Source organism: Mirounga angustirostris, unplaced genomic scaffold, assembly GCF_029215605.1.
Source record: "Mirounga angustirostris isolate CCGP_5_RB_7025 unplaced genomic scaffold, mMirAng1.0.hap1 SCAF_2, whole genome shotgun sequence".
Classification (NCBI taxonomy): domain Eukaryota; kingdom Metazoa; phylum Chordata; class Mammalia; order Carnivora; family Phocidae; genus Mirounga; species Mirounga angustirostris.
In genome coordinates, this window is record NW_026991710.1 from 130,359,483 (window position 1) to 130,375,738 (window position 16,256).

The 16,256-nt window shown below is 41.4% G+C and overlaps 1 protein-coding gene across 5 annotated transcripts in view; it reads left to right on the forward strand.

The window, feature by feature from the left end:
* Positions 1–6,770, forward strand: part of LRAT (lecithin retinol acyltransferase) — a 51,842-nt gene extending 45,072 nt beyond the window's left edge. For 4 of the 5 annotated variants that reach the window (XM_064585197.1, XM_064585195.1, XM_064585196.1 and 1 more), the window contains 2 exons: positions 106–646; positions 4,461–6,770. In XM_064585197.1, coding sequence (XP_064441267.1) covers positions 107–646; positions 4,461–4,613 — 693 coding nt within the window. In that variant the 5' untranslated portion in view covers position 106 and the 3' untranslated portion in view covers positions 4,614–6,770. Of the gene's footprint in view, positions 1–105; positions 647–3,633; positions 3,766–4,460 lie in introns of all 5 variants that reach the window. The other variant, XR_010409596.1, reaches the window with a different exon arrangement.
* Positions 6,771–16,256: the final 9,486 nt, after the last annotated feature.

Here is a 16,256-nt window from a genome sequence, read left to right on the forward strand (position 1 = left end):
GGCCTGCAGGTGAGGAGCAGCGCAGCGCCCCAGTCCGGCGACCTCACCTAGCCCGGCCAGTGCCCGAGCAGCGGCGGTCCCCCCAACGCTCCCTTTCCCCTGCAGGATGAAGAACCCTATGCTGGAGGCGCTGTCCCAATTGCTGGAGAAGCTGCTCCTCATCTCCAACTTCAAGCTCTTCAGTTCGGGCACCCCGGGCGAAGACAAGGCGAGGAATAGTTACAATGAGATCAGCTCCTTCCTTCGCGGCGACGTGCTGGAAGTGTCCCGGACCCACCTGACCCACTACGGCATCTACCTGGGCGACAACCGTGTCGCCCACATGATGCCCGACATCCTGTTGGCCCTGACCAAAGACAAGGGGCGCACGCAGAAGGTGGTCTCCAACAAGCGTCTCATCCTGGGCGTCATTGGCAGGGTAGCCAGCATCCGTGTGGACACGGTGGAGGACTTCGCCTACGGAGCCGACATCCTGGTCAATCACCTGGACAAGTCCCTCAAGAAGAAGGCGCTGCTCAACGAAGAGGTGGCGCAGAGGGCGGAGAAGCTGCTGGGCATAACTCCCTACAGCCTACTGTGGAACAACTGTGAGCACTTTGTGACCTACTGCAGATTCGGCACCTCGATCAGCCCCCAGGCCGACAAGGTACACGTGTGACTCGCCGGTGGGTTCGGTGGGGACGCCCTTTCCCATCCCTAACCTTTTTCTATACTCTGGGATCAGGGATTGAGGTCTAGAATTAGTAACGATCTCTCTGGTGTTCCTAAAGGAGGCCAAGTAAATAAATAGCGTTGTCCCTTGCAAGGTAACCTCAAAATGCGGGATTAAAGAGTATGACAATGCAGTACCGCTGTCAGCGATTCCAAATCTACCCAGTTATTGCTGCAGAGGTCGTCAGGGTGTCCACCCAGCGTCATCGAAATGACAAAAGGACAGGTGGGGGGTGCGGGGGTCAAGAGAAAATCCGTCGCTGTGTGCTTGCAAATTTTCCCAAGAATTGCAATTGGAAGAAAGGCGTTCAGAGTTTGTATTTTATCTATAACCCTGTGTACAAATTGTTGTGCCTTTAAAATTAAGGAAGCCTGCAGGTTTCTCCGTCTGTAAGCTGCAGAGTGAATTCCCTTTGCTTAATATAAACTATCAAAATTCCCAGTAGGAAGACCTCCCTGGTAGATCCCTTACTCCGGTGTCTGGCTTCAGAGAAGTCATTTCCTTGGTATTCTGAATTCTTTCTTTGAAGGCTTTAATCCCCATCTAGACTTCCTCATTGTTAGGCATCTTTTAACCCTTAGCTCCAAAGGTGGGATTGTTTGTGGGTCCCTCAGAGATAAAAACAATTGGTTTTCAAGAAGGTCCGTTCAATGTTGTAATTTTTATGAGCACTTAAAAAAACCCAAACAAACAGTATTAGCATTGAAGATGATTAAATTAGCCACAAATCCAAAGGGGTGGGGTGGGGGGGGAGGGTGGATTTTTTATTTCCTTTTGAAACCTCTTAACTTAAAGATAATTAACTTTTTAAGCCTGCAACTGCATTTGCAATTAGTAGCTTTCTCAGGCTTCACTGTAGTTGTTAAAGAGGTTATTGTTAATGTTCACTCTTAACTGAAACCTGGGCCATCACCTAATGAGCTTCACATTTTCGGCTTCATGTTTAGATACTTTTTGGACCAAAAGAATGAGTCCATGCAACCGATTTTGTATTGCTCCACATCTTGATTAATTTTTTGACCCATATGGGAAAATCTCTTTCTCTTCTGTGGCAGAACATACAAGTACTATGCTTTTTATACATCAGTATATGAAACTTCTTATAGATTATTTATAGAGCCACAACAGACTCAATCTAGTAAAATAAAACTATAGCTTGAGCAGTGTGCAATGATTTAAGAATCACAGCCCCAGTCCAGGCCTGATTAGAAATGAACTTCACTACATTTACAAACACTGGCTCCAAAAGTGTACAAAAGGAAGCAGGTCAGATTTACTTAGGAACCAAGCAAATTATTTCTCTAAGGAAAAACTGTACTTCTAACCAGTAATTAGCAGTTACCCTTTCATGGAACACATATAGCACTGTATTCTGTATTTTGACCAAAAACAAACAAACAAACAAACAAAAAACACATCACAAGTGCTTTTTTGGAGGTAGTAAAATATTTAATCTGCATAAATAACTAGCTGGAGTAGTTTTTCATCTTTGGAAACTTTGTAAGGTTTTACAGAAGTAGAGAAATGTTTTAATTGCTGTTGCTGCATAGCACCTCTTGTGAAACTGAGTTTTTGTCTTCACTTTGAATGGTGTAACAAATAATTTGGCCAGAGTAGATTTCCCGGGGAAAAAAAAAAATCCCCATCCCCAAATTTCCAATTCTAAGAACTGTTTTTTTGAACATGCCTTGAGAGAAGTAGGTCATTAATACTGAAGGAGGACTGATTTCTACTTTTCAGAGATGTAAGGAATTACTTGATTCAGGGTCCGATTGTTGAGTTCTCCATCTATGTATGCTATTGTAAGCCTAACACTGAGAGTTGCAAGTTGTCTCTTACTTAAATTTAAATTTAAGTTTATAAACACTTTGAAGAGCACTTTCCCTCATGAAAGCACAGCAACTAATTTGAAAATAAATTGGAAGAAAACATTTTGCTTTTTTGTGATGTGAAGCTCTTTTTAACAAGTTTAGAAATCTTAAAATTAAGGGAGTTTTATATTACTATTAACAATTTCAGAGTTCTGTAAACTATAAAGCCCTTAATTACTCTTATTATGCCTTATGCTTTTTCAACTCTTTTTTTTTAATGTTGCTGGTACTGATTTTATTGCCAAAAAATGAATGCAAATACCCCTTTTAATTTCTGGGGTTTCTGTACTCAAAAAGTGCCCCAACAGGCTACCTTCTAGCAATGCAGGACATTCCCTCCCGTTGAGCACCACTAGAGATGCCTCCTTGGGCTAATGGCCAAGTGAACAAGAACAGGACATTAGAAATAAGATGCTCCTTGAGAAAATCTGCTTTTGGGGAAAGGAGTCCACCATGCTTCTCCATTTTCCTTAATTAACAATTATTGGGAAAAAGACAAAAAGAGCGTAACTGTACGAAGACAGCTTACTCATTTACCTAAACGCATATCTTCCCATTATTTGCCAAGCACCTTTTCTCATTGTCCTGAAAACTTCATTTAGTTTGATCTTCATCACTTTAAGATTGTGTATTTGGGACTCAATGTTTTCGTTTCGCAGAAAGAGACAAATCATCTGTTTGACATGTAAGAAAACAACATCTGGATAACTAACAGGAACAGGAATTTGTCTAGAAATTGTATAAAAGTATGGATAGAGACAACCTTACAGTCAAGATAGTGCATTAAAATATATTGGGCTTGTATACTCTGCCCATTAAGAATTTAGAAACCTAGCTGTCCAGGACCGTATAGGCCACTGTAGGAGACCCTCAAAGCATACACAATGTCATGTCTAGAAAAGGAGCTTAAAAGTAGTATGAGTAGCACAAGTCACATACAAAAATAGAGCAGTTCATTGCTAAATTTTGCCCAGACAGTGATGAGGTAGAGCTAATTGTCAACAGATGTAGCAGTAATAATAATCATTGTAATGCCTTACATTTATGCAGCATGTGGAAGAATACTTTTGCATTAAAGATCTCACTTGATCCTCACAACAACCTTCTTATTCCCATGGAAGAGAAGAGGGTAGTCTGGACAAGTTAAATGATTTACATGAGATTTACTGGAGCTAATAAGAGGTGAGCCAGGACTCAAATATAAGCCATCACTTCTGAGTAAATTTGGTTTTTAAAGAACAATTTCACATATTAGAAGAATGCCTTCCTCAGGAGTAGGGATCATATTTAATTTATCTTTATCTCCAGCAGCCGATTTTATGTCACATAATTGACTGAATTTAATTTACTCAGAGAATGGGATATGACCAAAAAATGAGACTTTCTATGCCTTTAGATTTTGAGACCTATGAGGACAGTTTTCATTGGTATCATCAAATTTTCAAATGACGAGTTGTAGGAACTGAATTCACCAATAATAATAGGCTAAATTTTATCACTCAAGATTAGAGATTCCTTTGCTTATGAAATTGTAGAATATGTTATTTTTATTGACAGGCAGTTTAAAGTTTTAACCTTTAATCCTGAATAACTTTTATGTGGTTACATTCTCTGTAGTTTTCTATAAAAAGTCTGTATTTACAAAGGCAGCTGCCTTTGTGAACCTAGTTGCCTGAAGCATCATTTCAGTTACTATGGGATGTGGAATCAAGAAACTGAACTATTCATACCTTAAATTCTTTCTGAAGTCATAAGAGAAATTCTGGTTTTTCTGTTAGACAGAAAATAGGTGAGAAAATTATGCTTTACTATTTGGTACCTGTTATTCTTCTTAGGTTCAGCCCCCTTTTCTAATATTCTTAAATTTTATTTTCCAGTTCTGTGAGAATGTGAAGATAATTATTCGTGATCAGAGAAGTGTTCTCGCTTCAGCGGTCTTGGGATTGGCATCTATAGTCTGTCTGGGCTTGGCATCCTATACTACCCTTCCTGCAATTTTTATCCCATTCTTCTTATGGATGGCTGGCTAACTTCATATCCCCATGTCAATGTTGTATTTTGTGTATAAATATGTTTATATTTATCAGTATCAGTATAAGCATCGTCGAGAAAAATGTGACCGGTAACACTGTGTTCTGGATAAAATGTGACTAAGAATCACGCAAAGTGCTTACTGTGTAAGCCCAAGAACAAAGGCTTTCTGAATCTTCTCAGGCAGTTCCATTTTAAAGCCCTGTGCAGATCTTGGAAACGTGACAACTTGTGATAGAATTCATCATTACAAGAGAACCGGCCCCTAAGATGATGGCCACAGGAGAGTATTTATTTATTTTTTTTCTCCTGTAATCATTGTTCTTCTCTCTTAGGCCTGAATTTGAAGATTAGAAGACCTATTGAATGAGACCACTAACTTCATTGTAAATTTATTGTTTCATTGAAAAACTTATATTAAACTAAGAGAATTTCCCTCGTTCAAATGAGAACATGTTTGATGATTGGCAAAAAAAATTCATGATCTGTTTTTTTTCCCCATGTATTACGTATAATTCCCAATAAGTCAAAAATACTTTCATTACTTGAAACCATGTTGGCGAAGTTAGAGTTTAATGATAAAGTAACTGACCAGAACTATAGAAATCTGTGTTTTCCTGCAGAAATAAGCTACTATAGCATCAGTTGAACAATCTGATTTGGCTTTACTTACTCAGAAGCCTGGCATTCATTTTTTCTTTTTTTCCTTTTATGTGTCACTGTGGTGACATTAAACCACTCTGAGAGGTAAATGGATATAGGATTGAAGTAATTTGTATACTTGGAGTGTGTATGTGCCAATTAAATATGCAAATATCTGCATATACACAGACTGATGAGAGACAAACGTTGTTCTTGATTGCTTTATAATACCAGTGTGGTTACTAGAGAGCATTTGTAGAAGTGAAATGTAAAAACAAGTTTAATCTGTTTTCTTATGACCTTGCATCCATGGTATAACTTTCATATATGTCATTGGATGGTTTACTTTTTAAAGCACTTACTAATGTACTGTATAATTTTTAAAAGTCCTCAGATTTGTCTTCTAACAGATTTCTTCATTTCATTGCAAAGTATAGTTTCCATCCTTAAAAGAAGGATGCCACAAGGAAATAACTGTCTGAAGTAGTTCCTGAGTGTCTTAGTGCCACCAGGCATGTAAATTGATGACACTGAGGCTGTTTTAATATCAGGGTTGAGATGTAGCACTGTTAAAGCAAGCTTCAAATACTTTTGTAGACTTACCAAATTATAAAAACTAGGCCATAAGCTAGACTTGCATTTCAAGTACTCAAATTGCTTTATAAACTATCAGGAATCACAAGATAATGAGTCACATAATGAGTGATATGGGGAGAGTAGAGTCGGTTACTCAGTGATCTAACCAGAACAAATTTAAGAGCAGATTTTAGTGTAGCTGATGTTTTACTGCCACTAATTTACAACAAATTCAGTTGGAGTTTAATAATAATTGAACTTTGTGTTTAGTCATTTAAAATGTTTTTAAATAGTCAAAACACAAAATGGCAACACCACAGAATAAAGGTTCTCTGGGCCTATTCCAACCACTTAAAATTACCTTAAGTATGTATACATGAAAACAATTCTATTGTATTAGTGGTTTTTTACTTACTGTGTATTACCTTTGTAGCATCTGTTTAAATAAATCGATTTTTTTAAACATATGGTGTCCTCCTAAATAAATACGTTTTTTGCAGACTTCAGTATTTCAGGTAGCAAAAACCACTGCCTGATGTTAAATCTGTGTTCACAATAATAATCCCTTATTAAATGCTAAGGGAAGTATTAAGGTTAGAATTAACATAATTAGTCTTACTTCATATCCTTAAAATAAGATCCAATTCCTCATTCATTTGGGTGTTCATTATATGCCAGGCACTGACCTGTTGTAATTTCATGGTCTAGAATTAATATTATTATTTTTAAACTACCTATATTAGAGTATGCAGTGCTACAGGAATACGGAGGAAGAAGCAATTAAATCTTCCCGAAGGTCAGAGAAATCTGAAGTAGGCAATCTGGCATTAGGTTGAGAAGTAGTAGGAGGTGATTTCATCACACCGATGTTCTACTATTTACAGGAAGAGGAAACTGGAAGGAAGGTTTTATTTATCCAATATTCCACAACACTAGGATTTGTTGAACTTAGGACAAAGGAAAGTTTTGTTTTGTTGTGCCCAGTTTGATTAGTTGCTTAACAAGGTAGAAGAAGCACAGATCCCTGATTGTGGTTGTGGAAGAAACTGAGCCATTCCTGTGTCTCTGATGAATGCCTCTGGGCTTCATTAGTTAAGATTCATCCTTAGGATTCTGCACGTTCCTTACAGTTCCAAATTTCCCTTCTAACTTGTGAAATGATTACTGTCTAAGGCAGCTTTTTGTTGCTTCTTTTGTTGTCATATGTAGATGAAGGCCAAAGAACTAGCTGGGGTTGAGATGAAATAATGTGTCAAGTACCATGCGGGTAATAGGAATGAAAAGAAGAAGGAGACATGGACCTCACAGTTTATGGCCGCACTGATGTAGAGGCATTAAGACCATGCAACAGAGCTGGTGTAAAGCACAGAAGATGACCTGGTTAGTTTTAACCGATAAGGCCAAAATTATAGCGACTGCGTACTGAGACTTGGAAACCTGGGATGTTTTCCAGGGGTACAGATTTTGAGTAGGACGTTCTACACATTGGGAACAGTATGAGCGAATGCAGGAAAACTACCCACACCATGCCTAGCACACAAGTGGGAGGCACTCGACTGTTTGATGACTGAAGCATGGAACTGCATGGGGCATTCAGGCAGAGGCAAGTGGTTCAGAGGCTAGAGTGGAGCAAGGTTGTTAAGGAGAGGTTGGAAAAAGAGAAAATGATCAGGTGGGTACAAGTTTTGTGCAGACCAAGAAGTTTAGGCTTTATGAACAGGCAGTGGAGGTTTGAGTTCAGCAAGGTAACTCCCAAAAGTATAGAGGAAGGATAGGGCATGGGGCAAGACAGGACAAGGGGCTCTCTTAGGAGACTAGTTATGGTCCTTAATCTCTCAAATCAGGGCCTGTAATTGTGAGGGTGGGGAGCAAACATGTCAAGGAAATCTCAGCAGACTAGCCAAATCCTTCTATTTGACTCATGAATAACTGTTGGTAGGGTGTCAGGGAGGAGTCATGCATCCCTTCCTGCCAAAAAGTTAGTTCCTGAAATATAACTTCATGTGGTGACTGTATGTATATTGGATATTCCCCATCGTTGTTCTGCTAGTTCTGTTGTCTTTGCAAGGACAAGCAAAGAATTACAGATTTGTTGTTTAAAAATTTTTTTCAGAATAGAGATGTATTTCTTATTTTTCCATTTCTGTTTTATACTATTACTGTCAAATATTTAAAAAAAAAAAAAGTTTTCCAGTGATATCACAGTTACGTCAATGGCAAAGTCTTGTTGTGATAGATGAGAAGCATATAAGAAATGCTGATTGCCAATATTGTGTTTTATATAATCTGTTTAGAGATTTTTATCTAACCGAGATCTGTTAGCTCAACTAGTTTTATATTTGGTATATATGTGCATGAAATAAAATCGATTTTATATACTACCCTCTCTTGTCTTTGAATTTGATATACATCAATATTTTTCTGAACATGGTAGCCTGAAGAATTTTGTCTTTCAAGGCTTCCTTTACTGAACATAGCTAGCTTTACATATTTGAAATTAAAACTATGCGGATCTGCCTTCACATTGATATGATCTATGTTATCTACATCTGGAAGCTGACCTCGATTATGTAGAAAAAGGTTCTGCATGATAGGAAATAACAATTGTCCTCCCCATTCCACAAAGCCAAGCAGCAACAACGCATAGAGCCCTGCGCATGAACTCAATCACCAGATATTTAACACTACCAGTGTGGCCTGCCATTTTACTCTGGCTACGGGTCGAGCAGGGATGCAATGTGAGTAGCAGCAAATCCCAGGGTCAGTCTTGAGATACATTTACAACATTGCAAAGAACCACAGAGGTTACTGAGCCAAACCCTTAAACATCTAACCTCGTGTCGGACATGGAAAATCAGGCACAGAGGTTGAGATACTTCGCGATTACACAAATAACCAGAGGCAGAGCCACAATCTGACTCCAGTTTTCTTTCCTCTATATGACCTTGGCTTCCTGAGGCCTCCTGTAAATAAGGCAAGCTTTCATCCAGTGAATGTATTAGTTTCTTGCAGACCTTTTGTGTGCTCCAGGCAGGGCCACAAAAGAATGAACTAGTTGGAATCTTAGTCCTATAGTTGCTCAGTCTCACGAGAAAGAATGGCAAGCAAATAGGTTTCAACACAATGATAAGCTTGTACAAGTGTCAGAAGGGCAGAGACAAAACCTATACCTGTCCGTTGGGGGCCAGTGGAGGAGAAAGATGTGAAACAAGTTTTCAATGATACCTTAACTGAGTTGTAAAGAGTACAAACATTTGAAGTGAAAGAGACCTTTCTCCAGGCCAGTACAGGCACCTGGAGAAGCACATACAAAGGACAGAGCCAGGAGAACCCAACGCATGGTTGGATTGCTACCAGTCCCTGAGAACAAGTACCTGTGTTTATATTGTTGCTTTGAGAGAAAAGTAGCCCTACGGTTCCACCATTCCTTTGAGGAAGGCAACACTAGACTCAGGTGATGTTAGAGACAAGAGGCAAGATCATGGAGAACTTGACACTGAGACTCTGAAGTGGAAAGAAGGCATTTCCTAAACTTTCCAAGTACCTCAGGTGAGCCTTATGAGCATGCAGTTTTTTTTTTTTTTAAGATTTTATTTATTTGACAGAGAGAGACACAGCGAGAGAGGGAACACAAACAGGGGGAGTGGGAGAGGGAGAAGCAGATTCCCCGCAGAACAGGGAGTCCGATGCGGGACTCGATCCCAGGACCCCAGGATCACGACCTGAGCCAAAGGCAGACGCTTAACGACTGAGCCACCCAGGTGCCCGAGCATGCAGTTTTGTCAAACACATGCTGAATAGGGGTGGGATTGGGTTGTTAGGAAGAGAAATGTCAGGCTTATGGACGGGGGTTTATTTAAGGGTACATGGAGAAGTGGGAATACAGGAATCAAAGGATGAAAGGTCACATCTCCCCAATCAGCTCACAACTGCTCCCACGTTCCAACAACAACCCTGGTGCCACCCTCCTCTTGATTCTAGATTTTGTCCCAGATACGTCATTCCGCTGAGCTTATGGCTGCTGCTCCTATTGCTGCCCACCCACTGCTCCCAACCTTCGGTGTTTTGACGCTTCTGCTGCCTCATGGTTTTCCTTACACCTTGATTTTGTGTTTCTTCTACTTCTCCACTCTGCTGGGCCTCTGTCTCTCTCGTTTAAAATTTCCGAAGGATCTAATTAAGCTGACCAGTCATTATGCAATATTGGTGGTCATGAACAAAGCTCTCTGCCGGGCTACCTCATGGCCATTGAGGCCCATATCCTTTAGGTCTGTTCCTTTCAGATCAGATGACATCCTTGGGCCAATCAGTTGTTGCCAAGTTGCACAACGACATGCTCCAAGGGATGGTGATCTATTCTAACGGGGCTACTTGTGACTGATTTTCCTTTGAGGATAGCTATCAGTTTTAGTTTAAAGAAGAGAGTAACATCTCATTATCATCACAGCTCGTTCTGCAAGTATGTAGAGAGTGGATTAGATGAAGAGAGGTAACTTGACATAAATTCTATCACCAAAATGTAGGAGAGAAATGATGAAGACCAGCAGTAATTCAATGGCAATGAGGATGCAGAAGAGAGAATGGGTTGATTTGAGGGGTGAGAAGGAGGGGGTTTCAGACAGGTCCAATGAAGAAAACAGAAACCATTCTAAGTCTCGTCGGGCGGGATGTATATGTATATGTGTGTAATACCCTGGTTTCCCCTTTCTTCTCACCATCTAATCTCCCACAAAGGCCTCACATTGGCCAACCAAGCCAGAAGCCAGCTGGCAGAAGAGCCTGCCAAGAAAGGCAAGAAATGCGTCTGAGGCACAACAGCCTGCGATTGGGCACTGGGATAAGTGTAACTGGTTGCATGTGACATACTGGCTAATTTGGGGGAGTCGGCCTTGGGAGAAGTAGGACAAGCCTGGTCTGGATATATAAGTTTGAGAAGTCTCTGGTCTCATAGGTGGAAATACAGAGTAGACAACTGGAGACTGGAGTCTCATGCTCAAGACAGAGCTCAGGGATGGGGATATATTTAGGAGTCATAACGGTGGTGGTTGAAGCCAAGGATATGAATTAGACCATCTGGGGGAGTCTATGCAGAATTTTTCAAAAGTGGAAGGAGGTGAGATTAAGGTCACAAAAATATAAGAGGGAAGAAGAAAGATCAAGAACAGTTCTAGAAGAAGACTGAGGAATAGTGGCACAAATGTTAAGAGTAGAACAAGGAGAGACTGTGTGAGGAGGCCAGGAAGGAGTGAGTTTTAGAAGCTAAAAATCTGAATAGCATTGCGATATAGAAGAGAGATAGGGACTCTCATCACACAGTGGATTTGACCAATAAAGGGATTGAGTGCCTTGATGAATAAGTATCCCACTATTGTTAGGTACGGGGGTGCTCGGGAGGTTAAGGGAGAAGGCAAATTATGGGTTGAAATGTAAATGGAAAATGAGTGTGGACTTCCTTTTGTCATAGCTTGGTGGGAAAAGGAAGTAAACAAATAAAGCCCAATGATTCAAAAAACAGCATAGTATCTGACATCTCTGTTTCCCCTTCAGCATTCTTTAGAAGGGAACATACCATGAACTGCTTTATGCCTCATTTAAGAAGCATAAATCAAGTTAATTTTCATAATTATTTTCTGAGGGACAAACACTCTTTTTGGGATATTAGAACTGTACTTTTCTTTCAGAGCAGTGATTAGTATCAGAGATCAAATCAATGAACATTCCCATTTCTATTGTCTTCTTTGAAAAGAACACATGTTCAGATGGAAAGTCTGATAAGGTCAAGGGGGTGCGGATGGGAAGGAGTAAAAACAAAAACCATACGGCATAGGACTCTAGAGTCTTGGGCTCTCATTCAAACAACCTGTTGAGGGGAGTCCATTACCATTTCTTCTCTCTCACAGAATGATGGAGAGATTAAGACACAGTGTAAGACTCAGATTCAAATGCTATTGGAATTTTGGGGGGCATCATAACCTCATAGGTACTTCAGATTCTCTACAGATTAAAATAGTCAGGGGCGCCTGGGTGGCTCAGTCGTTAAGCGTCTGCCTTCGGCTCAGGTCATGATCCCAAGGTCCTGGGATCGAGCCCCACATCAGGCTCCCTGCTCAGCGGGAAGCCTGCTTGCTTCTCCCTCTCCCACTTCCCCAGTTTGTGTTCCCTCTCTCGCAGTCTCTCTCCGTCAAATAAGTAAATAAAATCTTTAAAAATAAATAAATAAAAGTCATAAAAACCATAATGGAAGATTAAACCAATCCAAGCTGCTAACATGTTCAACGAATATTATACAAAATAATGGTTTCTTATCCATTAGATCTATATTGATCTCAATGAATGTAGAGTTTTGAGATCATTTTATCTGCTACTTGGCTGAATCATCTATTCTTTGAAGAAGAATGTGTTAGTATTCCTAAGTAAATCTTCTTGTTTGTACTGAGTAAATCAGTGAGCTGAAACTCCAAAATTTATCAGATAAACCGCTCCTGTCTGCTCAGCCTGGCTCAGCCTGCAGCCGCCCCCTAAGGATCTGCTCAAGCAGAAGAACCAGAGCTGTAAGCTCCATGTTGGTCCAGACACCTGATCTGACCAGGTGCCTCACTGCTGGGTGGAAAACCAAAATGTAGCAATTGCTACATGCTGAAGCATCATCAAGATTTATTTCCTCTTTGAGACTCCCCAACTCAGCTCCACACCCCACAAGTGCACACACATCTCTCTCCACTTCACCTCTGGCAAGTCACAAAGGACTGTCGGAGAAATTAACAGTGGTCAATTCTCTTTGTTTCGTCCTTACATCTAATTTTTCCAGGGAAAGGACTTCAAATGTCAATCACATTATTTGCCACAGTTACCGTAAAAGCTATAAAGGAATTTAAGACATAAGACAGGAAAAACTGAAAATAAGGAGAATGAAGGAAATGGCTTTAGAGCAAGCACCACAGCCGTCTGAGGGACTAGCTCCTCAGGAGGTAAGCAGCCACTCCATCCGTGTTTCTCTTTGTGGCTGCTGTGGGGGACTGGCACCCCTCCTTCCGTAGCTTGGATTTCTCCACATTGCTGGCGCTCCTTCCCCTGACCACTCTGAAACCAAGAGCTATGGATATCTTGAGGTTTTGAGAAAATGTACTTTTTGCATTTATTCTTTTTTTTTTTTTAAGATTTTATTTATTTATTTGAGAGAGAGAGAGAGAATGAGAGACAGCATGAGAGGGAGGAGGGTCAGAGGGAGAAGCAGACTCCCTGCTGAGCAGGGAGACTGATGTGGGACTCGATCCTGGGACTCCAGGATCATGACCTGAGCCGAAGGCAGTCGCTTAACCAACTGAGCCACCCAGGCACCCTAAAAGACCATCTTTTAGATTGGTAACCAGGGTAAACCAACTCCTTAGGCTGTGGAGAGGGAAGGTAAGGTGAGGTGGGAAGCAAGAATGTCCCAGGGCCAGAGCTCCTAGGTGTTTGTTTTTTGTTTTTTGTTTTTCCTATTTATTTATTTTTTGGATGTAGGGTTCCATGATTCATTGTTTGCCTATAATACCCAGTACTACATTCAGTATGTGCCCTCTTTAATACCCATCACCCCCCTCCCCTGTAGAACCCTCAGTTTGTTTCTCAGAGTCCATAGTCTCTCATGGTTTGTCTCTCCTTCCAACTTTCCCCCCTTCATTTTTCCCTTCCTACTATCTTCTTCTTTTTTTTAACATATAATGTATTATTTGTTCCAGAGGTACAGGTCTGTGATTCATCACACAATTCACAGTGCTCACCAGAGCACATACCCTCCCCAGTGTCCATCACCCAGTCACCCCATCCCTCCCACCCCCCTCCACTCCAGCAACCCTCAGTTTGTCTCCTGAGATTAAGAATTCCTCCTATCAGTGAGATCATATGATACATGTCTTTCTCTGATTGACTTATTTGGTTTTTTTTTAAGATTTTATTTATTTATTTGTGAGAGAGAGAGGGAGAGCACAAGCAGGGGGAGCGGCAAGCAGAGGGAGAGGGAGATGCGGACTCCCCGCTGAGCAAGGAGCCCGATGTGTGATGGCACTCGTCGGAAAGCCACAGGATTGGCCTGGTCTCGTAAGTATAGGCCTCCCAGCTTCACGTGGCCCCACTGCGCACCGTTAGGACCCAGACGGAATGTTTGTAGCAGTGTGAGGGGAAAAAACAGAAAGACTACACCTGGAGTGCACGACGTGAACTGGTGGATGCAGGCCCAGCAGCTGCCTTTTTTGTGATTCTCAAATGGGGCCTAGGGCCAAGTTCAAGAGGCTAAAATGACCCAAAACATCACATGCTGCAGGTTTGAAATCAATGCATGTGCCTTGTTGACAGCTGGTTTGCCAGGCTCCTGCATTAAATGATAAGTTCTTTTAAAGTGTTTCTGAGTGTCTGGTATAGTGCTTAATAAATTCTAAAAAATGAGTATGATTTCACTGTCTCCCATGTTTTTATTTTCCCCCTACAGACATTCAGCCAAAGGAAGAGCATTCTCTCACTTTTAGATCTGCAGCAGACTTACATTCAAACATCTACCCGGCCACACTTTGGTTCTTTTTCTTTTTACTTTCTTTCTTTCAACACGTATACATTGAGTATTTGAGTGCAAGGTGCTTTATGTGCTCTGGATGTGGACGATGAGGCCCTAGGTCTTCCTTACCACCAGAAGGCCAAGGGTGGCTGTGTGTTGTCTCTCATAGTCTCGTGCCTGGCAGTGTTAATGGTGATATTAATCAGGCTGGGCTTTATAGGCATGAACATGGCACTTATCCCTCAGTGTTGTCAATTTCTTTTTCTTTTTCTTTTCTTTTTTAACTTAAATGCAATTAGCCAACATATAGTACATCATGAGTGTTGTAAATTTCTTGTTTAATCCTTTGTTCCTCTCATTCCATGATTTAACATCTTGCTTCTTAGCACTTGGTTCTGGGTTTAAGGTACAAATGGCCTTTCTTTTCTCCACCTTGCTAAATTTCTTCTGTTGCCCAGATAACTAATGTACAAGAAAGAGTCTGGGCCACGCACTGATTTCAAGTGTCTCTGCCTGGCTCTGCTTTCCAGGGCCTGGGCCTGTTGCCCAGCTCGCTGCCCCAAGCAGACGCACCGCACCTGTCAGCGAGGTGCATAGGCTTGCAGACTGGCTCCGTGACGCATTCCCTTAATGACTCTGAGAAGCTGCCAAACGCCCTGTTCTGTCTTGCAAGTGTTCCTGTTTGTCCACCATCTAATCTATGGGAGACTGTCAGTATAATTGTATTTCTAGATTTCATGGGAAGAGCATGTATTCATCCTGGAAATGTTGGTGTCCTTTAAGCCTTTAATTTTTCTGTTGTTTCATAAACATTATCACATTTATCTGTGATTCCCCACCGTAATTTCACTTGCCCCCCACAGTTGTGTTCAGTCTTCATCAAGGATCCTCTGGGGTAAAATGGAAAGGTTGGGCTGTGGGTCTGGCTCCTGACCAGCTGAGAGTCTTTGGCAAGCTAGCTCATTCTTAACGTTTTCCAGTACAAATGGGGGACGATATTTCGTACTTCTCAAGCTTATTGTGAAGGTTACAGCATGTTGAGCCTTTCAGTGGGTTTAGTCCAAAGATGTGCTTAAAACATGCTAACCAAGAGGCTAGAGTTCCATGCTCTAAGCTGTAAACTCTAATTTCTAGGCTTACAGTTCCTTCTGGGACCCACACACCAATTCTTTCCGTTAATGTTTACCACAGGGATTCTTCTGTTCTCAGTTTCTGCTCTGCGCCTTAGCTCTAGGGAGCAAAGCAGCTGTTTGTCTCCCCTGCTGAGGTGCTTTTGTGGAGCAGGGCCTGGCCAGTGAGGTTCTGGGGCGCTGCATGAGGTTTCCAGGCCAGCAGGGCGCTCAGGCCCCGAGGTCCCTGAATGGTTGTTTAGTTGGTCTGCCCATTCCAATGATGTGCCCCAGCTGCTGACCTCTTGGAAATCCCAGCAGTGGCCAGGCTGGCGTGGCTCTTTCATGAAGAGAAAGGGCTACTGCCAGTGAAAAGCTTTTTTTAAGTCGAATCTGGGTAATAGAGAAAGTCTGGAAGCAGCTGGGGAGAGGAGGAGGGAAGGAAAATGAAAGTGTGGCCTGAACATAGAGGCCATGAATGTGAACCACAGCTTGGGTCATCACTGGGCACCTCTTTTCTAAAATCGGAACCTAGGAAAGCTAAAATAACTGCTCAGATTCATTAGCAATCATATTGATAACTGGGATTTTACAGAACTCAAGATTCCACCTGAAAGAAAGATTTGATTATGATCAGTCTCTGGATGCGGGGTGGGGAGGGGGTGTGTGTGTGTGTGTTCTCGTTTATTCCAAATACTTGGGAATAGTAGTCCATATATAATAATATGACAATACTTAGCCAACTAATTTTTTTTTATTAACACTCACACCCCATTTCCAGCATT